General features: G+C 41.5%; 1 protein-coding gene across 1 annotated transcript; it reads right to left on the bottom strand.

The window, feature by feature from the left end:
• Window positions 1–865: 865 nt before the first annotated feature.
• On the bottom strand, window positions 866–23,162 carry LOC309392669 (lipase member M-like; the record flags this gene model as incomplete). The annotated part of the gene is made up of 5 exons (XM_081954097.1): window positions 866–1,214; window positions 13,561–13,626; window positions 16,206–16,277; window positions 17,655–17,801; window positions 23,127–23,162. Coding segments are annotated over 5 exons (555 nt in total), but the record flags the coding sequence as incomplete, so codon positions are not given.

Below are 23,162 nucleotides of genomic sequence, written 5' to 3' on the forward strand. Positions count from 1 at the left end.
TCTTGAAGAATCCAACAGGAAGATCTCCTTCTCAAATGAATGCCTTTTATGATAGTAGTAACCAAATTTGAACATTAATCAGTTCAATAATGACACTCAACCAGGTTCAATATAAAATATAAGCTCCCATTGTATCAGCTGTTAATTGCAGTCTAGATTTATGGGGAGATTTTCATATGGATGCTTTCTTTATCCTTCAACAATCTCTAGTTTCCCCTGGAAAGTTAGGAGATGCCTAACTCCTGTAAAGGAAATTATGCAGCATTATGGGCAGACAAAAAATGAGGAATACAGAGAGAAGTTCCATTGGATGAGTAAATATGCCCTTACATCATTTGGGAGAGAGACCCTGGCATGTATGGTATAGAACTACTATTGGAATCATCCAGGGGTGGACGATTCCACTGCTGGTTCGTTCGTGTGTCCACTGAGCACACATGCACAGTACAATAGAAATTGTTCTGCGCATGCATAGAAACGGAAAAAAAAGATGGTGGCACCTACGGTGGCGCCCGGAAAACCAGGTCAGGGGCATGGCAAGCCTGGGTCACAGCGACCCAGGCTGCCAAACCATTATCGGTTCAGCCGAACCAGTCTGAACCGGTAGGAACCCACCACTGGAATCATCCTATTTTATGGGAATCTTTCTATTATCTTACTACTGACTAGGCCAATGAATGAAGCAAACATTATGCCAGTGTTCAGATCAGCTTTATTTATTTAAGAAAACTTGTAAACCTGCCTAAAAGATAAATGCCTAGGAAGATACACTGTTTTTAACTTTAGGATCGACATTAAATTATCAGTAGAAAGAAACACACAATGGTTCATGCATAAAATAGAAGGATAAGAAAATGTGAGCACAAATCAGTAGAATAATAAAGACAATCCTGACATAAACTTGGGAAACAAAAAACACTTGAGTATCTGGCACTTCCACAGGTATAATGAGAACAATGGAATTTTAATTCCAGGCGACTTCATCGATATTTCTCTATCAGGCCAAGGATTTCCTTGTATGCACGTTGGTGAGCATCAATGCCCCAAATAAAATCCCAGTGAGTCCAATCAGGGTACTCCTTATGATAGACAAGATTAGTCGTTCGAGAGCGTAATTGTGCAATTTCCACTGGCTGGCAAACCCAATCTTGTCCTCCACTCCACATAGCAACTGGCACAGTGATGGCTTCTATCTTGTAGAACGGTGGAGTTGTCTGAGGGGAAGAAAACAGCATGAGAAAATTAGAAATGCTCCTAGAACAAAATTCAGCACAAGGGTGGGAATTGCACCAAATGACTTCTTCCATACAAGAAGTATCCAGAGTGTCAGGGGGAAAAAAAACGCCTGATATCTGAGATCAATGGACCGTGGCTGATTCCCTTCCGCATATCTTTTGAGATATTAAGAAAATAAAATAAAAGTCTTTGACAAGTATATTCTAATTAATAAACAAACTTTAATACGAAAATAATAAAAGTAAATGAAACAGAAAATAACTAATTGTTACATTTTGATAATGAAAGCTCCGGTTGCCAAGTTGGCAGCCGAACAAAGAAGAAAGGAATTTTGGAATGTGTGACGCATGCACAATAAATCACTTTCAGATAAGAATTTTTTGTTTTATGACCTGCGCAATAAAGCTTTCTTAGTTTAACTCTTCAATGTCAGTTTAGGCAGTTCAGGCCTAGCAAACTTTTTAACATCGTGACACCCCTTCTTTTGCTAGTCTGGGCTGACGTCATCAAATCATCAATTAAGGCACATCTTCTTTCGCAGATACTCGTGTTGATTTGCGGCAAGAGGTTTGTTAAGCATGTCTGCGATCTGATCATGTGTAGAAACATATTGCAATTTAACAAAACCTTGCTTAACTAATTGCTTTGTGTTTTGATAACGAATGTCAATGTGTCTGGACCTAGAACCTGTGAAATGTGACTCAGAAATATAAACCACAGATACATTATCTTCCATCACGGTGATTGGTCGAATCGGACGTGTCCAGATATCTGTGATCAAAGCATCAAACCACGTTAGAGAATTACAAGCATCTGAAACACAAGCATATTCAGCTTCAGTAGATGAACATGAAACAAAACTCTGTTTTCTCACTTGCCAGTAGACAGGACAACCATTTAGGAACATCATGTAACCAGAAGTGCTTTTGCGTGACTTCTTGTCGCTCGCCCAGTCGGAATCAGAAAAACAAATCAACTTTGGTTGATCAGTGTGTGTTGGTTCTAGCAGTAACTTCATGTGTTTAGTGTGTTTCAGGTATTTCAACAACTTCTTAATGCATGACCAATGAAATTGTGTTGCCTTACCTACGTGTCGTGATAAAAGATTAACACTAAGTGCGATGTCAGGTCTGGTCCAACTACTAATGTATAATAGTGAACCAATGACTGAACGATAAAGTGTTTGATCCTCGAACTCAGGACTTGGTTTATGTGTTAAGTTGTGAAAATCTGTTTGCATGGGTGTCTTTGTTGTGCTAGCATCTTTCATGTTGCAATGATGTAGAATGTGGTCAATTTTCTCTTCTTGTGAAAGACTAAACCCCTTCTGTGGCTTTTCAATTTGAACACCTAAATAAGTGCTAATGTGTCCTAAAGATTTTAGTGTGAAGTATCTCTGCAAACTTTTGGCAAAAATCTCACTCATTTTCTTATTTGGACCAATATAAACAATATCATCAACATAAACAAGAATTATCTCATATGCATTGTTAGATCTTTTTGTGAACACGCATTCATCAGTTTCGGACTTAATAAAGCCCATTGAATTTAGTTTGTCAGTAAGACATAAATACCACATTAAACCTGACTGTTTCAGACCATAAAGACTTTTGTTCAGGAACCAGGTATCCCCTTCTTGCTTTCGGAATCCTGGAGGGCTTCTCACGTAGATCTCTTCATCTAGGTCTGCATGTAGATAAGCTGTGTCCACATCAAATTGGAAAACTTCTAAACCAAGAATAGTTGCAGTGGTTAAAGCAATTTTTACACTTTCAGTTCTGACTGTTGGTGAGTAAGTGTTTGTGTAGTCCTCAGGATAACGTTGAGCGAAACCCTGAGCTACCAGTCTGGCTTTGTATAAAGACTCACCATTTGGTTTCTTCTTGATTCTGTAGACCCATCGGGTGCCAATGACTTTCTTGTTTGCTGGAGGTTTTGCAGGTGTGAATACATTAAGTTTCTTTAAACTGTCCATTTCATCCTGCATTGCATCATACCATTTGTCTTGTTCTGAATCAGGAAGCTGTTTGATTTGTGTGAATGTCTCTGGAGGAAGAGTAACGTTGCAAATCAAAGGTAATGGTGACTTTGTCAGTTGCCATGAATAACGTTGTGGAGGGATTCCTTTTGTGGCCCTCTTGGAGCGTCTAGGAGCAACAGACCAGTCTTCTTCTTCTTCATCATCATCCTTGTCCTCACGTTCGTCACTAGCATCAGCATCCGCGGCTTGCGAAGACGGAACATCAGGTTGTGAAGAACTGGTAGAAGGAATATCTGCCTGCGAATTGTCATCAGGCTGCGTGGCATCTGGAACACCATCTCTAGGAAAATAAACTTCAGGATCATTGGAATGAATCCTGGACCAGTCAATGTCTTCCTCGAAATTAGCAGATTGTGAAATGACAATCACATGTTTAGTATCAATGAATTTGAACCATTTTGAATTATCATCAATACCCATAAATCTCAGTCTCTTTGCTACTGTACCTCCCTTTCTTCTTTGACTTAAGGGAGTGTTCACCATAGCATATGAACCAAAAATGTGGAGGTTCTTGAGATCGGGCTTGTAGCCATACAGCATGTAGAAAGGAGTTTGATTGATTACACTGCTCCAAGTACGGTTGACAATGTAATTTGCATATTTGATTGCTTCACCCCAGTATGCGTTACTGAGATTGGCATCTTCTAGAAGACAACGCATCATGGTTTGTAGAACCCCTTGTCTTCTTTCTACGACTCCGTTATGAGCCGGTGTATATGGAGCAGATGTCTGATGAAGAATTCCATTCTTACGCATCCAGTCCTGGAAACGCTGAGACATGAATTCTGCACCACGGTCACTCTGGATTCTGGCGATGCAAACTTGGTATTGTGTAGAAACAAACGCTGCAAAGTCTTTAAAGATCTGAAAGGTCTCAGATTTCTCTTTCATAGGATATACAAATCCATATCTAGAATGATTATCTACAATTGTTAAAAAATACTTTCTGCCACCAAGTGTTGGTGGGAAAGGACCCACTATGTCAGTGTGTACCAAATCAAAAATGCGTGTTGACCGGCGTGTAGCGTGTTTTGGAACTGGAGCCGCCTTAGATTTAGCCTTTTTGCAAACGGCACAATCCAAAAACACCTTACACCCCTTTAGATCCAAACCTTTTGCGAACTCCGGCATCTTTCTAAGAACACGGAAACTGGCATGCCCCAATCTTCTGTGCCACTTGTGAATACACCTGGAATGCAAAGGTTTACCAGTTAGTGAATTCTCAACATTAACAGTTTCATGAGGACCCTCAGGCTTGCTCTGAGCAACCCGTTTTTGTTTTGTCTGTTTGTTGGCTTTAGGAGCCTTTGGCACAGTAACGCTTTCTCTCTCTGGGACAACTCTCTCTGGGTTTACGTTGTGCCTTTTTGGAGTTTGCATACTTGCCTGTGCTTGCCCTTTAGGCTTTGGCTTTAAGTAATAAACACCACCAATCAGCATGGTTTCAGCAACAATATCACCATCTTTAACTAAGTAACTTGCTTTTTCGAGGTGGTGAACCTGGAACTTTAACTCTCTAGACAAGTGACTTTGACTAAGCAAATTACTGGTTGCTGAAGGTATGTAATAAACATCAGGGATGTGTGTATCGAGCTCTTCAATGTAAACAGTTCCTTTTCCCATGACCTTGCAAGTGTGGTTGGTGAAGGAATACAGTTCTCGATACTCGGGCTCTGGTTCGCCCATCTCTGTGAAAAGTTCCCTTCTGTGGGTAACGTGCACAGCTGCTCCACTATCTAAAGTCCACAAAAGACGTCTGTCGAACTTTGGATCAGGTTGTGGAACGTTGGTTATGGCCAGTGTCACAAGTGGAGTTTGTGAATCACGCCTTGGACCACGACGACCTTGTCTTCTGCCTCTACCTCTGCCTCTGGAATCTGTTCCTCTGGGCTGGTACGTGGCGGGAGCTGGAACTCGTTGGGGACAATCCCGGGTGTCATGTCCCACACGGTTGCAGGTGTAGCATTTTGGCATCCTTGGAGCGTAGCCTCTTCCTCGGAAGGGACGTCTGGCTGGAGCCTTTGATGCTGGAGGCCGTTGCAGATGTGGTGTAGCTAACCTGATAGCTTCGTCTTCCACTAAAAGTCTGCAAACGTGGTTAACTGTGCGTTGAGCAATAGGCACGTAGTTAATCTTTGCAACAGCATCTTTCCATTCATAATTCAATGAGTTAATGATGATGCTAATCATTTGGATATCATCGATTACATGGCCATTTTGTCTCAATTCACTTCTCATTCTTTTCAGTTTGGTCAAATGTCCACCAATTCGTTCACCAGGTTTCAACTTCGAACCATGGAACTCAGACATGAGCAAACATGAAGATTCAATTGAAATGGGCCTGTAGCAATCTTCCAAAATAGCCCATATTTCTTGGGCAGTTGCATCAGGTGGAAAGATACCTTGGATCTCAATTTCCATTGACATGAGTAAAGTCGTAATTGCTCTGTTTTCAAGGTCTCTTATCGCAGGTGTCCAGGGTTGAGGGGGAGGATTAAAAACCATGGAATGTGTGCCTTCTCTTCGAAGCAAGAGCGCAATTTCACTGACCCAGGCTTTATAATTCTCTCCTGACTCCTTTAATTTGGACTCACCAGTCAAGGGGGTGACTGTGAATACCTGCTGAGGAATGTGCATCGGAACAATTTGTTGCTCTGGTTGCAAATCTGGTTGTTGAACCAGGGGATGCTGGGGTTGCATCATTGGCCTTTGCGTGGCAACATCAAATTGGCTTCCTCGAATTCGCCTTTGGCTTTGCCTTTTTCCATCTAGGGAGGATTCAGCACCGCCAGGGGGTGTTGAAGACTTAACCTTTGGGGGCAAAGTTTGGGCTTCTGTAAAACTCATAGACAGATCTCTAAAAATCTGGTCCAACTGCTTCATCTTTTGCTCTAATGATTTTTCTCCGCCAGCAGATGGCAGTGCAGCCTCACTTTTTGGCTGCAGTCGTCTATACGTATGCGGAAGTTCAGTTGACTCAAAGGGACCACGTGACCTCGGTGACGTGTACATGTCTCTTTGTTCTAATTGACCAATGAACTCTGTGGGGTGTGTCTTAGGCTGTTGTTTTGAAGACAAGATGGCGTCCTCAGACATTTTGGGAGTGGGGGAGCTCCTCCTACTTCGCTTTATTTCGTTAAAGCACTCTCTCACGTCCCTAGCATATTTTTCGAAACGTTCTATTTGATCAAGATAGCTTTGCATTTCTTGCTCATCATCTGGGGAGATTTCATAGACTTTGCTTTCTGCGTGGGAGGATTTTTTTTCTGCCGGCCATTCATCAATTGTTTGATAATCTGCGAGGGTCTGGGAATGGAGTGGCTCTGGCAGAGTGGGAAGTTTTGGCTTGGCCCCCAAAAATTCATAATCTCCTGGAGATATTTTAGAAGGAGAGACCACTGACCTCGTTTCGTGGATGTCGCGTCCTGTAGCTCCTTCCCCCACATCTGGCTCAGCACTTTGTTGCTCCTGGAATACGTTTGAAGGTTCTTGCTTCTCTGTGTCCGAGGGAGCCTCCTTGTCAGAGGAAGCTGATTCATCTGTGCTCGCCCCATCTTTCTTTTTCTTTTTTTTCTTTTTCTCCGACATTGCTAATTAGGCTTAGTCGGTTATCTTAAGATAGCGCGAAGAGAAAATACAGCCATAAATTGTAGCCATCTCAGCTGGTATCATCGAACCAAACTCTGCATACCAAGTTGTCAGGGGAAAAAAAAACGCCTGATATCTGAGATCAATGGACCGTGGCTGATTCCCTTCCGCATATCTTTTGAGATATTAAGAAAATAAAATAAAAGTCTTTGACAAGTATATTCTAATTAATAAACAAACTTTAATTTGAAAATAATAAAAGTAAATGAAACAGAAAATAACTAATTGTTACATTTTGATAATGAAAGCTCCGGTTGCCAAGTTGGCAGCCGAACAAAGAAGAAAGGAATTTTGGAATGTGTGACGCATGCGCAATAAATCACTTTCAGATAAGATTTTTTTGTTTTATGACCTGCGCAATAAAGCTTTCTTAGTTGAACTCTTGAATGTCAGTTTAGGCAGTTCAGGCCTAGCAAACTTTTTAACATCGTGACACAGAGAAGCTCAAATAAATTCTGAATCAGGGTAGTGAAATGTCGTAGATTCTTTCAGTGTATTCCTTGTTTTGCTATAGGTTGTACCAACATGCAAAAACTCAGACAGGTGCTGAGTTGTAGCAAGTGCTCCTCAAAATATCAGGCATTCAGAGACATCTATTCCAGAGGTGGTATTCAGCCAGTTCTGACAGTTTCTGGAGAACTGGTAGCGGAAATTTTGAGTTAGTTCAGAGAACCAGCAAATAGGCTGGCCCCTGCCCCCGCTGCCTCCCAGCCTCCCAGCGGATCTTCTTTTGTTGCCCTGAACAGGAGAACGGAGCTGGAAAGCAGATTAATCAGGTGGGGAGGGAATGGGGATTTTGCAGTATCCTTCCCCTGCCACGCCCACAAAGCCATGCTACGGCGATCATGCCACGCCCACAGAACCGGTAGTAAAAAAATTGAATCCCACCACTGATCCGTTCCTTTTAATAAGCTGTCTTATAGAAAATGACTATGGACAAGCATAATTAAAAGTTTTTTTAAAAAAATCACACATATATATTTTATGCATCCCCATTTCTGTTTGGTCCTCTTTGTTATATTGTCTCTGACTCAACCACTTTTTAAATTTTGTATTCTATATTCTACCCACTGGAGGATTTATCCATATTGTACTTACATTTTAAAAACGTTCAAAACCCTGCAGAGAATATAGGAACTCTTCTTAATTTTCCTACACCTATCTCCACCCTTCTGGGCACCCCGCCTGTAGTGATCTCAGAAAAAAAATGTGTGAGCTCTAGGTATAATACAATAGCAGAGCTGGAAGGGACCTTGGACGTCTTCTAGTCCAACCCCCTTCCTAGACAGGAAACCCTATACAGTTTCAGACAAATGGCTATCCAACATCTTCTTAAAGACTTCCAGTGTTGGGGCATTCACAACTTCTGGAGGCAAGCTGTTCCATTGATTAATTGTTCTAACTGTCAGGAAGTTTCTCCTCAGTTCTAAGTTGCTTCTCTCCTTGATTAGTTTCCACCCATTGCTTCTTGTTCTACCCCCAGGTGCCTTGGAAAATAGTTTGACTCCCTCTTCTTTGTGGCAACACCTGAGATATTGGTTCTATCATGTCTCCCCTAGTCCTTCTTTCTATTAAACTAGACATACCCAGTTCCTGGCACCGTTCTTCATATGTTTTAGTCTCCAATCCCCTAATCATCTTTGTTGCTCTTCTCTGCACTCTTTCTAGCGTCTGCACATCTTTTCTACATGGTGGTGACCAAAACTGAATGCAGTATTCCAAGTGTGGTCCTAGACAAAAGATCAGAAAAGCACCAGGCCCAGACAGAGTGACTCCTTCTTGCTTGAAAGCCTGAGCTGAACAACTAGCCCCCATCTTCAAACAGCTGTTTAATAAATCACTGGAGATGTGATTTGTCCCTTCTTGCTTTAAACACTCATCATCATCCCAGTTCCTAAGAAACCCTCCATCAGAATGCTGAGCGACAAATCTCTTGTTGAACTGGATTCCCTTGGAACAAAGGATTTTATTACTCTATTGCCAGAAGTTGTAATTAGAACATTCCTTCTGCTTGGACCCCTAGTCTCCTGAACTCTCTTGGCGGTTTTTCCTCCTTAATTAATCCTCCTCTGTATTGACTTTGAACTTTTTTCTGCTCAACATAATGCCACCTAAAAGACCACCCCCGGGGAAGCCGAGCTTTGCTGTCTCTGCCCCGACATCTACAGTATCCAGTCCCAGTGGACAACAGACTCTAACTTCTCTGATGCAGCCCAAACCTGCTGAGACGGACTTTCAACAGATGTTTCAACAAATCTTAAAGGGACAGGAGGACATAAAAAGTCAATTAAAGGAGATGAAAGAGCAGCTTAAAGAGAACCAAGACCAGACGAGTAAAAACTCACAGAGACTGGATCTTTTGGAGGGTGGGATGGCTGAGATGAGGGGGGAGATGAATGGGGTGCAGAAGGGGAACCAAGAGCTTGAGACTCACCAGATGAAAACAGAATTTGAAAGAATGTCCTTTTTTCTTAGATTTCAAAATGTGGTTGAGGCAGATGATGAAGATTTAAAGGACATCATGATAAATATTTTGGCTGAATACATTCAGAAAGAAAAACAACAGATGGGGTGGGAACTGGACCTGGTTTATAGAGTAAACTCAGCATATGCTAGAACACACAACGTACCCAGGGAGGTACACATTAAATTTCTTAGAAAGACCACAAGAGATGAGATTCTGAGTGCACAAAGGGGGCAAGCTTTGAAATACCAAGATAGAGAAATAACCATTCTGAAACAGATCCCTAAGAAAGTGAGAGAGAAAAGGAAAAATATTCGCAATTAGCGAAGAAACTTTACCAGAAGGGGGTGTGGTTCAGATGGTTGATGCCTGAAGGCATGCTAATATTCTGGGAGGACACAAGAGTTAGAATCAACACAACCACAGAGGCTCAGGCCTTTATGGAAAAAAACAAAGCACTCCTAGATAAACCTGATGATTTTACAACAGATGTACAGGACACGGGAGGGGCCGGAGCCCTGCTGGCGGGGGGAGAAGGGGCAATACCAAGAAAACTCAGATCACAAAAATGAGCAAGAAAATCTGCTTGACATAAATTGATTGAAATTATTATCTGAATTTACACGCTGACAAAATATTGCTATTTAGTATTGAATTTTATGTTTAAACGAATACCATGAGTACGGGGGGAGGGGACACCTCCTACATATTTTAACTGCCAAAATTTGTAACCCATTCCACTACCCCTTTCCTTTTTATCCTCTTAAAAACCAACAAAACTTTGTTTAAAAAAAAAAAGAATGCTGAGTGGCTTGTCAGCCAGGGGTCATACTCAAGGCTCGCAGGCTGGATGCAGCCACAGGATGCTTAGATCTGTCCTGCAGGCCACTTTGAAAACAGCAAAGGACTGACCTGCGGTACCTCTGCCAGTAAAAACAGAGCTCAGGAGGACTGCGGGTGGCCCTCTCAAGCTCTGTTTTTGCTGGCAGAAGGTTGCAGGAGTCTGTTGCTGCTGAAAACTGAGCTCGGAAGCCCATTTTTCTCTGGCAGTGTGCTCAGGCCACCACAGGTGCGCCTGACATAAGTGATGTTGAGCTGACCATGTCCACCTTGGCCATGCCCCTCCCCACCTCCCCAAGGTCAAATTCAATCTTGATGTGGCCCTCAATGAAATTGAGTTTGACACCCCTGCTATAAGCCATCTAAGATCTATAGTCATGAAGACCTTTGAGAGGTTAGTGATGGCCCACTTTAAAAGTCATTACGGATCTGTTGTTAGACCCCTTTGCAGTTTGCCTACTGAGCAAATTGATCAACAGATGATGCTGTCAATATGATCTTGAATCCTTGAGGACCTGTGAATGGGTACTGTTACATCCTTACATGTCCCGCCCTCGCCTGTCAATCAGGCAGGGCGTTAGCTAATTGGTTCTTTTACAACTGTGTTTAGGCAGGAGAATTAGAGTGTTCCCATTGGTTAATGCGCTGACAGCTGCTAGTATAAAAGAGCTGTCAGCACGCAAGTTGTTGTCTCGTTCTGGTTGCAGTTGGAAATAAACCCGTTGCTTTAACACGGATCTGCTTAATTACCTCAGACGCCAAGTATATAAAACCTGGCGACGAGGATGGGATTTTGAGGTCAAGACCCATCTCACTCACTAGCTTCAAATATATTCTTATTCAAACGTATTGAATTAGCTAAAGATGATAACTACAACCCCATTCACTGCCTTCATGCCGGAGATAGAATCGTGGGAGTCATTTATCGAACATTTTGAATGTTTCCTTTTTGCGAATGACTTTAAGGACATTTCCGATGAAAGGCGACAAGGGTATTTCCTCAATTCTTGCGGGCCTGAGATGTTTGTTACTGCTCGAGCTCTAGCTACTCCAGCCCAAGTTTTTAATGTACCTTGGGACATGCTGCTGGCCAAACTAAAGGGCCACTATGCCCCAAAACCGTCCCGTTTCGCAAGGCACTATGCTTTCTGGCAATGTATTCAAGGGGAAACAGAAACGGTGAGCCAATACGTGGCTGCTTTAAGGAACGCAGCCATCCACTGCAAATTCCCTGATCTGGATGACGCGTTGTTAGAGCAGTTAATTTGCAGCACAAAAGCCCCCCGATTACAACGGTAGTTACTGGCTCGATCTGATTTGAACCTGTCCATAGCCATGGATGAAGCCAGAGCAGCTGAGCAGTCTGATCGATCGGCTGCTGAAATTAAACATTATCAGTCCCTACATAATCCTCCAATTCCCTCTGCTGTGGTAAATCAGCAAGCAGTGGAATTGGAAGAAGAATTTTGGCTGCCCGAAGAGGTGAGCTGCTTGAATATAAGCGGCGCCAGGAGGAGAAGAATCCCCAATGATTTACCTCAGGCAGGTTGCCTAAGCTGCGGGGGCAACCACTTACGCTCCACCTGCAAATTCAAAACAGTGGTGTGCTGGTATTGTGGAAAGATGGGGCACCTAGCCTATGTATGCAAGGCTACTCAGCCATCTCCTGAGACCACTGCTAGACCATTCAACCGTTCGAGCAACAGACCTGCCAACCGCAGACCATTTAGAGGCAAAGATGACGTGTAACCTCAAACGGAAGAAGACGAGGCCATCAACACAGCATCAGCCGCCTCAGGCAGTCGCAAGAAGAAATACATCACTGTCTGCATCAAGGGGGCACCTTGCGAGATGGAGGTCGACACGGGATCTGCGTAATCCATCATCGTCTGGGACACCCTCAAGCAGCTGGTGCCCAGGTTTCCTGAAGGCCGATTGGAAAGATGCAAATGCATCTTGAAAGATTAACAAAATAATCCAATCCCTCTTAAAGGGAGCGGAAAATTTTATGTGGAACATGGCCACTTTAAGGGAAAGCTACCTCTGGTCGTTGTATCCAAACCCCTAGCCACTTTATTAGGGCTTGATTGGTTTGAAGCCTTGGGGTTAGAAATAACAGGAATTCACACTACGGATGTTGCCAACGAATTTGAGGAACTCACCAAGGAATTTAGTGAGGTATTCAATGATTCCCTAGGGACATTTAAGGGGGCCCCTATTGCTTTTAATTTAACTTAATTGCTTTAATTTAATTGCTTTTAATTTAACACCAATCAGGCTTAAAGCAAGAAGAGTCCCTTTTGCATTACAAGCCAAAGTAGACGCGGAACTGGACAAATTATTGCAGAAAGGTATATTAGAGCCAGTTGATTACTCCAGGTGGGAAACACCTATAGTCATCCCAATTAAGTCGGATGGCTCCATTAGGATCTGCGCCGACTATAAGGCAACAATTAATAAAGCCCTACAAGCACACCCTTACCCTGTTCCAGTGGTGCTGCATTTGCTGCACTTCTTAGGGAAAGGGAAAATTTTCGCTAAGCTTGACCTAGTGCAAGCTTATCAGCAGTTAAAGGTAGATGACGCTACAGCAGATGCCCAGATGATAGTCACGCATCGTGGGGCATTCTGTTGCCGCAGACTACAATTTGGAGTCTGTGTGGCACCCAGAATATTCCAAAGTATTATGGAGAGAACACTACAGGGAATCCCTGGTGTTTTACCCTATTTTGATGACGTATTAATAGCTGCCAATTCAAAAAAAGAATTACTCCACAAGCTTAGAACCATTCTGCAACAGTTTAAGGAAAAGGGGCTTAAATTGAAAAAAGCCAAATGCCATTGCTAGTATAAAAGAGCTCTCAGCACGCAAGTTGTTATCTCGTTCTGGTTGCCGTTGGAAATAAACCCGTTGCTTTAACACGGATCTGCTTAATTACCTCAGATGCTAAGTATATAAAAGGTACTTTTTAAGGACTTCAGTTCAGTGCTAAATACATCATTCCAGAAATTCTGCACTTTAAAGTAGCAGGTGTAATGTTCTCCCCATATCCTTCCACTTCTATCCCAACTACTTTCCTGAAAACACGTCCAATAAACAGAAAAAAATTTACTTATGGGGATTTTCCAAAACAATGGGAAGTTTTCAAATAAAAAAATACATTCAATTAGTTATACTTTATTTTTAGTTACCCAGGATCTGGTAGCTTGGCAGAAAACAATTATTGTATTATGAGATTTAGGAATCAAATGTTCATTATTTGCATTCTTTCCCATGGAAAAATATAACAAATTCTACATTAAACAAGTGTCAAAATCCAGCACAACCAACCTGGTTATATATATCTATGTTCTTCGAGTGATAGTCAAAATATCTGAAAAGCCCACTTTTCTTTAACTGGAATAAGAAAGGAAACACAAAAGAGACATAAATAACTATATTTTTCAATAATAATAATAATAACAACAACAACAACAACACGCCATATATCACGGTTGTATAAGGCTGAAGTGTACAGTTTATTGTTATCGCTGTTCCTGGAGATGCCAGAGTCGAAGAAAAAGAACTAGAAAAAATAATGAAATATCATGACCTGGCCATCGAAACTACACGGCTATGGATGAAGCATGTAACAGTGATACCCATTGTCATCGGGGCACTTGGCACCATGTCCAAGAATTTTACAAGATACATCAACAAAGTGCAGCTTCCTGCAATAACACCAGCAGAACTGCAAAAAACTGTGCTACTCGGAACATCTTATATTTTAAGAAGGTACTTGGTTGATACCTAGGTCGCTGGCAGCAAACCCTATCAACCATTAGCACCAGTCACTGGTATTTGTGAGGCATATTTGAATGTTCAGTTGGCTGAGTTTCATGTTTAATGAATAAAGTATATGTAATAATAATAATAATGTGTAAAGACAAAAATAATGCAGAACATTCTGTAATCATATTTCTTTGCAATCAAAAGAGAGTTAACTCCAATGAGAAGACATTGAGACAACTCACAGTTTTTAAAATTTCCAGCCAAAAAACCAGTCAGAACTGGATGTTATGTAAAGATCTTCGACCTACATACAGGTAGTCCGCGACTTCCAACAGTTTGCTTAGTCACTGTCCGAAGTTGCAATGCCACTGAAAAAAGTGACTTATAACCATCTTTCATACTGATGATCGTGGCAGCATTCCCACGGTCACGTGGTGTATAGTCGGATGCTTGACAATTGGCTCATATTTATGACACTTGCTGTGTCCTAAGGTCATGTGATCCCCTTTTGCAACCTCTGACAAGCAAAGTCAATGGGGAAGCCAGATTTTACTTAATAGCCATGTTACTAACTTAACAACTGCAGTGCTTCACTTAAGAAATATGGCAAAAAAAAGTCGTAAAATGGGGCAAAACTCACTTAACAAATGTCTCACTTACCCACATAAATTTTGGGCTCAATGATGGTCATAAGTTGAGAACACCATGTGCCTTTCTAAAGCCATTTTGTTAAAAATGGTGGACGTTTTTTCATAAATCTTATATCTTAACAACTCATAAATTCTATTTTCCTAAGTAGAAAATGGCCAATGAAAAGTTCAGGTTTTCACTCCAAAGCATTCTGGAATGTTTGACCCATTACATTATACTTTATACACAGTTTTGTTGTTAGTTGCGAAATTGTGTCCCACCCAACGCAACCCCATGGATGACATTCCTCCAGGCCTTCCTGTCCTTATACACAGTTATTTACACCTAATATTTAGCCTTGATGTTTGATATATATTAGGTGTGCCAAGTATTATCTGCCTTAAAAGACCTTTCTGAAGTTTTATTTTTTAAAAAAAAAACATTTCCAAGTAGTTATCATGAGAAAACCATATTTGTACAGGCTTTGGCATGTAAGCCTTATGCATCCATGGACATCTGCAATAGGTGGGTGCATAAAAAAGGTTAAACCCCTTCCCTTTATCCCCTTTTTTACACACATCAAGGCTTTGATCATGCAGTTGCCCCCTCTTTGATACTCAAGATAACTTAATAATTAATGCGGCATCTAGGTGTCTAAAGAAAATCAATTCAGCTTTGGATTGGACAAAATGTGTTTATTATTTAGTGCTGCGATGGTGAACCTATGTCACACATGGCAGAGGTGGCACGTAGAGCCCTCTTTGTTGGCACGTGTGCCATCGCCAGCTGGTTTTGCAGGTACCAGAGTTCTGGAAAATGGCCTGAAAACAGCTCAAAAAACAGCCAAAAATGCCCAAAACACAGCCCAATTTCTGGGCCATTTTTAGATGGTTTGGGGGGCATTTTCAGGCCATTTTTGGGCTGTTTTCGGGTTGCTTTCAGACTGTTTTGGGAGGCATTTTCAGGCTGTTTGGGGGGTCTAAAAACAGCCCCAAACATGACCAAAAACAGCCCCACAACAGCCTAAAGCAGCCCAGAAAAACACCCAGAAATAAGCAAAAAGCAGGCATGTGTGCGCTGGTCAGCTGGTCTTCAGATTTCTGGTGCTCCAGCATTCATGAAGATGAGCTGGCCGGCTTGCATGTGCATTCTGGTTTGGCCACAGTGCCGAAAAGTTTCTCCATCAGTGGTTTAGCATATGGCATATCATACATGCACTAGCAGTATATATTAACATTTCACTTAAATTAGTAAAACACAATAAAATATAAATGATAAAAAGATCTATGTTCAAGTATTTCTTTTCTTAACTAACAGCCCTTTGGATGTAGGACTGAGATGTGCAATAATTTGGAAAGACATTTTCCATCCTTAAGCAAATGCTGTCTTCAATTAAGAATTTGCTGAATTGATTTAACCAGAAGTTGTCCTAATTATTTATTTACCTTGTTTTTGTCTTATTCTTATTGGGGTTCTCAACAGACTACTTTATGATTATTTTTATCTGACCATGCAGGTCTTTTTATTAAAAGTTGAGAACGTTTGTTGAATTCAATCATCAGAATGAGTCTTACCTGGCCCAAGTGGATTATGTTTTTCACCGAAGTATAATCTGGGAAATGCGAAATATATACATCAGAACGGCTCTAGAAATGGAAATGAAAAGACTGTTTAGAAGAATTTTATACTGCAAAAGGCTTTTGTGAACTCTACTCCATAAAAGAAGAGAAGCATCTAGGCCAGCGATGGCGAACCTTTTTTGGCTCGCGTGCCACAACTGAGGGGAGTGCAGGGGGGTCGTGTGCGGGGGTGCCGCACCCATAATGCAATGTGCGAATCCCCCAGTGCGCATGCGCGCACAAAAGGCACGCGGAGGGTCGTTTTAAGCGCTCCGAAGGCTTCAGGGACCGTCCGGAGGCTTCCCGGATGCCTTCGGAGCGCCTAAAACGACCCTCCGAGCAAACTGGAAGTCATTTCCGGTTTGCTCGGAGGGTCATTTTAAGCGCTCCGAAGGCTTCAGGGAAGCCTCTGGACAGTCCCTGAAGCCTCTGGAGGGCCTCCGGGGGGCGGGGGAGGCTCTTTTCGCCCTCCCCAGGCTCCTATAAAGCCTCTGGAGTGGGGGAGAGTGAAAAATGGCTTTTAAAAATGGTGAACTCAGCTGGCCAGCACGTGCATGCGTGCTGGCCAGCTGACAGGGCAGCGCCTCACGTGCCCTGACAAATGGCTCCGTGTGCCACCTGTGGCACGCGTGCCTCAGGTTCGCCATCACTGATGTAGGCTAATCTTGCGCTAATCACTGAGTAATTTCACACAACAGGAAGGAAGGGAGGGAGGGAGGGAGGAATAGATATCCAGATGAAATCCAACGGCTTCTGCTGGGCCACAACACTAGACTATGTTAAATTATCATAAATAATCCAAAAAGTTTTTTAAAGACAGAAAGAGCATCGAAACAGAGTTATACAGTATGACACACCAAATAATAATAAGCATCATTGGCATTATTTCTTCATTTTGTTTTCATCCAGGGATTCAGATCATAGAAATACTTGCAAGCGTATGACTGTATTGTTGAGAAGCTGAATCAAAAGCTTTACACATCCACATACCCTTGCATCCTTTCCCAATACAAATTGAGCTTCCAGGCTAGGATTGAATTAATAGAATTATAGAATTGTGAAACTGAAAGAGATCACAAGGATGCCCTTTATTAAAGACTGAAGACACATTCTGTGTAATGCTGCCGAAAGAACTACAATTCCCATATATTTTTATTCCTTCTGACCATGTTTCACAAGTCTATTAAACTTTGGCTAGTCCAATCTGGACACAGTCGCCAAACCTCTTGCAACATTTCTGCCAGTGTCCCTCATTTAAGTCATGTAGGAACTTTTTTTAGGAAATGTATTTTGTTCTGCAAACTCTTTATCTTGGACTATTTCACTCTTTAACTATATAAGTATGGGGACATCCTTTAAAAACCTTCGTTTTCTTTAACATTTTGAACAACTTCATTTAAATACCTTATTTAAATTCTTCAGATTGTATCCACTAACTAGAGAAAGTGCTTGTTTGCAGAGTTCATCAGTCAGTTGCCGTCCACATTGTTGGGCCAGAGCTGTTCTCTGGCTTGGATTCAGCAGACCAAATTCCTTCTCCCCAAATATGAGCTGCAAAACCAAGGAATCCTTTTTTCCTGTGAATCTTTCCAATGGATTTCTTAAACAAACTTGCAAATTAAGAATCTTAACATTCTAAAATCCTGTGAAGTGTTTAAATCTGGGCCGCTGGGACACCTTGGAAACAGTGAGGGGCCAGCCTCCATCATCTCGGCCCACCCCAACCCGGAGCAATAACTACCTCTGGGCCCAGGGGCCAAGGAAAAGGAAGGAAGGAGGAGGGACACAGTGACTGGGCTGTTTTCTGGCCTGCTGGATTTGGGGTTTTTTCCTTTGGTTGCAGGCGCCTGACCACTGCCAAAATGGAAGAGAGTTTCTCTATCAGCAGGGATCGAGAGGCTGAAGGCCTTTACCTTTGTGACCATGCAGTTCTAAAATTGATGGGCTGCTGCTCGGGAGAAAAATCAAAATAGGGCAAAACAAGCATAGTCCACCATGGTTTATCAATTCCCAGCAGACCAAATTTAATAGCCCTATTCCTGGGCTATTAAAATCACATTGGTAAGGTTTGTACCAAACACCTGGCTGCAAACTAGTCAGCTGGATTTTAGGGGTGTCAAACTTGATTTCATTGAGGGCCACAGCAAGGTTATGTTTGACTTGGGGGTGGGGGGTGAGGAGGCGTAGCTAGGGTGAGCATGGCCAGCTCGATGTCACTCATATCAGAGGCATGTATGGGTCCGGCCCAAGGGCCTTGAGTATGACACCCCTGACCTAGCCTGTTGTGCAATCCCAGGCCACATTCTGGAGGTAAAGGGGTATAGTAATAGGAGACTGCTGCAAAATTGCTCCATTATTTATTCTTGCCTATAGCAGCACTATCTACATACTTTGACATATTTGCTAGCAACCTACAAACTGTGAACTTCCCCAAGGGAAACCCTTGGGGAAAAAATTCAGAAGTGCTAGATTTTAGAGGCAGGGCTGATGTCGTGATGGTACGACATGCGATCTTGAAGCTCTTAGTTCGCCATTGATATCTCTTTCGCTGGATGGTCCTTTTGGACCTAAACCTTCCCTTAGTGACAGTGATAGAAAAGGGCACATCCTGCTGATCCCAGGGAAATGGGATCATCGCAAAGTCCCTGGTAAATCCAGGAGAAGCCCTTTTTTACGGTGACAAAGAAGCAGCCATTAAAGCTGCTGAAAGTTGGGATGGCTCCAGAAACGGAAGGCAAGCTGGAGAGAAAGTGTGTCAAATTGGTGAGATAATTTTTATTATTAGATGAGAGAATACCCAAAAAATTAAAAGTAAAGTTAAAATTGAAGACAGAACAGGTCAAGTGGTGAGATGAAGCCTGAGTCAAACTTAGTGTGCTATTTTTCTTTAATCCTTTTACTGCTGAAATTTCTGCACATGCTTCTTATTTTTTAAACTGGACTGATTTTGTTTTTCTTTTTTTTTTAAAGACTTTCATTTGTTTTCTCTTTACAATACCCTATAATATTTTGTTGTTAATTTTTTTTCTTTCCTGGAATATAAAGAGGGAAGTGAAAGTAGATGAAAAGGAGTAACACTGCCACTTAGAGGCTTGGAGGCTTGGGAATATTGTTTTTGTTCTCTTTGTTTGAGCATTTGATAATCTTGTGCAAAGTAAGAGATGGGGTTACATTTCAAGGACTCTGAGCTTGTTTATTGAAAATGATAGTGGGAAGAGCACGGATGTTTATACAGGTGCTTCTCTGTGTACAATCAGAGTGTAAAGCTTGGAGTTGAAAGAAAAAAGACTGCACTGAACTTGGAAAGAGAAGAGTTAACTTTGTTTGGAAAAGAGCCTTGGATTCTACATAGTGGCAGTGTTTATTATTTGAAGGAAAAGATCAATACAGATTATGTTGCAGCAGGAAAAAGAAAAGGAAGTGACATTGCAGATGTTTATGCAAGAAATTAAAAAAATACAAATAAGAACAGAGAACATTGAAAAAAGAATAGAGAATATTGGACAAAGAACAGAAAAAATAAATGGAAAAATTGAGAATATCCACCAAACAATGATGAAATATGAGGACAGATTTTAAAAAACTGAAGAAAAAGATGAACAAAGAAATAAGAAAATTGGAGATATTGACAGCAGATTGAGTGTGGTTGAAAAAGACAAGAGTGGAATATTGGAATGGGAGATCGACAGACTAGAATTTTACCTCAGATTTCAGAATTTAGAAGAAGAAAAGGGAGAAAATTTGGCAGAAGTAATGATAGAAATGCTGACAGAAGCATTGGTGATAACCAAAGGGAAGATGATGGAAGGAACGGATGAGGGGTTTTGATCTTTTACAAGATATGCAGTGAAATATAAATTGCCAAGAGATGTCCATGCAAGATTTACTAAAAAAGCAATTAGAATACAAATACCACAAATGGAAGAGATAAAAGATTGTACTACTATTGGATGGATACAGGATGACGTAATGAAATGATTAACAGTGATAATGTTGTATATTGGACTGATAATATGGGATTTTATATGGTTTGTAGGTGAGGACTATGGAGAGGATGCACAAAAGTTTTGCAACCAAAAATAAACAATTTTATAAAACATGGGACTTAGCTTATCAATGGTTAGACAAAGAATTTTGTAAAGTTGTATTACTACTGGATGGATTTAGGATGATGTAATGAAATGCCATTGTTGGGAGTATACTCCTAGTGTTGGGTAGGCAACATATATCTATATACAATAACAAATGGTCGTTGTTGCTTTAAATGGGTGAATGTACTTATCAGCTGTAATTAACTCCCTATAAGAGGGAGTCAGGAGAGCTCACTCTCTCTCTCTGCTTGTCCTATGCTTGATAACTACTTGCTCGCTTGATGACTGGAATGTGAACTGCGACTGTAAGCAATTGTTTGTTCTTTGAATTGTGTTTGGACATATATGTACTATCACTGCTTGTGAAGCAATTAGTAGTAGTAAAGCTACTTGTTTTTTACTAGCAGTGTCTGAAACTCTATTTGTGTGTTTTTCTACTAGCAACGTTCTTTCTCTCTAGCTGTAAATTCTGCTGCACTATTTTCTGTCTCCCAACGGAGATACCCCTAACAGCCGTAATATAAATTTACTCAAAATTTAGAATATCTCATATAAAATGAAGTAATGATAGTTATAGTCAAATAAATGTTTAATAATGATAAAATAATTGTATACATATATATCAGATTGATAATACAAGATTCTATATAAATTGTAAGTGAAGACTATGGTGAGAATGTACAAAAGTTTTGTAACCAATCGACACACTGTATGAAACTGGAAGATGGTTTTATGTTTGTCTGTACTTGTTTGTTTAAAAATAAAGATTTTTTTTTTAAAAGAAGTGCTAGATTTATTTTTCCTGCTAATTACAGTATTGTTTTTGGGGTATTTAAAGACCTGTGAGAAAAAGATATGTCTGAAAATTAAAGGATGGATTGAGCTGTGATATAGGAAAGGAAAAGTACATGGATTTGTGCACTTCCAGGTGCACTGCTAATATTCTGAAATGACACCTGCATGCTCTCAGGGCCCGAAATTTATCTTCATTCTTCATAGGCCGGTATTTATGGATTGACTAAGTTCTTCAGGATTCTGATTTTAAGGGAGTATTCTGAGCTACGGAGGCAGTGGTGGGTTTCAAACTTTTTTAGAACTCTTCTGTAGGTGTGGCCTGCTTTGTGGAAGTGGCTTGCTGGCCATGTGATTGGGTGGGAGTGACTTGGCAGTCATGTGACTGGTGGGCTTGGCCAACTTGTAAAATGTGGTGAAACTCACTTAACAACACTATTGCTTAGCAACTAAAATGTTGGCTCAGGAACTCTGGCATTGAAGTGTGCAAGTCTTAAAGCTGTCAACCCTTTAGAAAAAAATCCCAGGGGTGTTCAAACTCGACAGCTTTAAGACTAGTGGACTTCAACTCCCAGAATTCCTCCTCTCGCTCTTCATCTTGATGATGTGTGGACAGGCGGGGGGAGGGAGCTGGAACTGGTTCTAAACGGCACTGTAGATTTGTGGAACCTCTTCTATAGAAGAGGTTAGAACTGGCAGGAACCCACCCCTGTACGGAGGCCTTTGATCTTCTTTTTAAATACATAATAATGAAATAATGAGAACTAAAGACTCGAAGGGAAGGCAGATTAGAAAGAACGAGGACTTGAATTCCCTTCCTGCTAAGAGTTCCGTAATAAGGTTTGCTCTTCCTTCCTAACATCAATAAAGGTGGCTAACCCAGAAAATGCGTGAAGAGCTGCAATTAGTGATTTAACTGTGTTTTCTTTTTTGGCTGTGTTTTAATTTATATAATGTATGTCTAATTGTGGGGGACTGAAGAGGCAGAAGTAGCCAATATGGAGGATGCGCCTTGCCCTCCAGATATTTCTCCCCTGCAGATCTCTGGAGAGGAGGAGGGGGTGGCAGAACTGCATGAGGGAAGGCTGCCCCAACAAGCCAGCATGCTTACCACACATGATTGGAAATGGGGATTCCCTTTCCAGAAGGGCCAGCATCCCTTGTGCAGGATCGGGGAGTGCTGTTCCCCTGCCTCCTCCTCCTGCTCTCTAGAGGTCTGTCAAGGTAGAAGTTGGACTTGGAGGAAATTGCTTCCTGCAAACTTTCTCCTCCACACTTCCACACACAGCAGCATCGTCCTCCGCTCCCTGCTTTGCTGGGAGGGGGGGGGGGGACCAGACAGAGAAACATCAACGATGTCTGTGATTGGGAGAAGAACACCTCCTTTGGCATGCTGTGCACAAACATGCACACAAACACACCCACATTTCAAGCTTGGAAACTTTTATCCACATCTGAGCTTGCAAACTGCCAATCATGCCTAGGCTTGGGTTAGGATCTTCTTACTCTGTGGATAAAAGTCCCCAAATTTGGAACACGTGTGTTTGTGTGTGTGTGTGTGTGTGTGTGCAACTGATCCTTTGAGGGTGACCATAATGCTGATTGATGCAGCCCTCAATGAAATTAAGTTTGACACTCCTAATCTATAAAGTCCGATAGGCCCACTCCAGACTAAGCCACGTAGTGCAGTGCAGTTTTCATTAAAGTTTTGCAATTCTCTTAAATTTGGCAATTCTAGTAGTTTCTGTCGTTCCGTAAAGTCAATTTTGACTTGGAGAACTCCCTACAGTTTTCCTGGCAAGATTTTGCAAGTGATTTGCCATTGCCTCCTTTCCAGGACTGAGAATTTTATATCTTAAATACAACAGTAAAAATGTATCTAAAACTATTGATATCAGCAAAGTGGTAAGCACTCCCTTACTGCTCTTGAAAGTCTTCCCTAACCTTAAATCCCTAGAGAAGACTTCCAAGGCTTCAGCTTTAATGCACATACCTTGATTAATACTTCTGGCAAATTTGCTATTTGTAA

This window comes from Natrix helvetica, assembly GCF_964273705.1.
Source record: "Natrix helvetica genome assembly, chromosome: 5".
Classification (NCBI taxonomy): Eukaryota; Metazoa; Chordata; class Lepidosauria; order Squamata; family Natricidae; genus Natrix; species Natrix helvetica.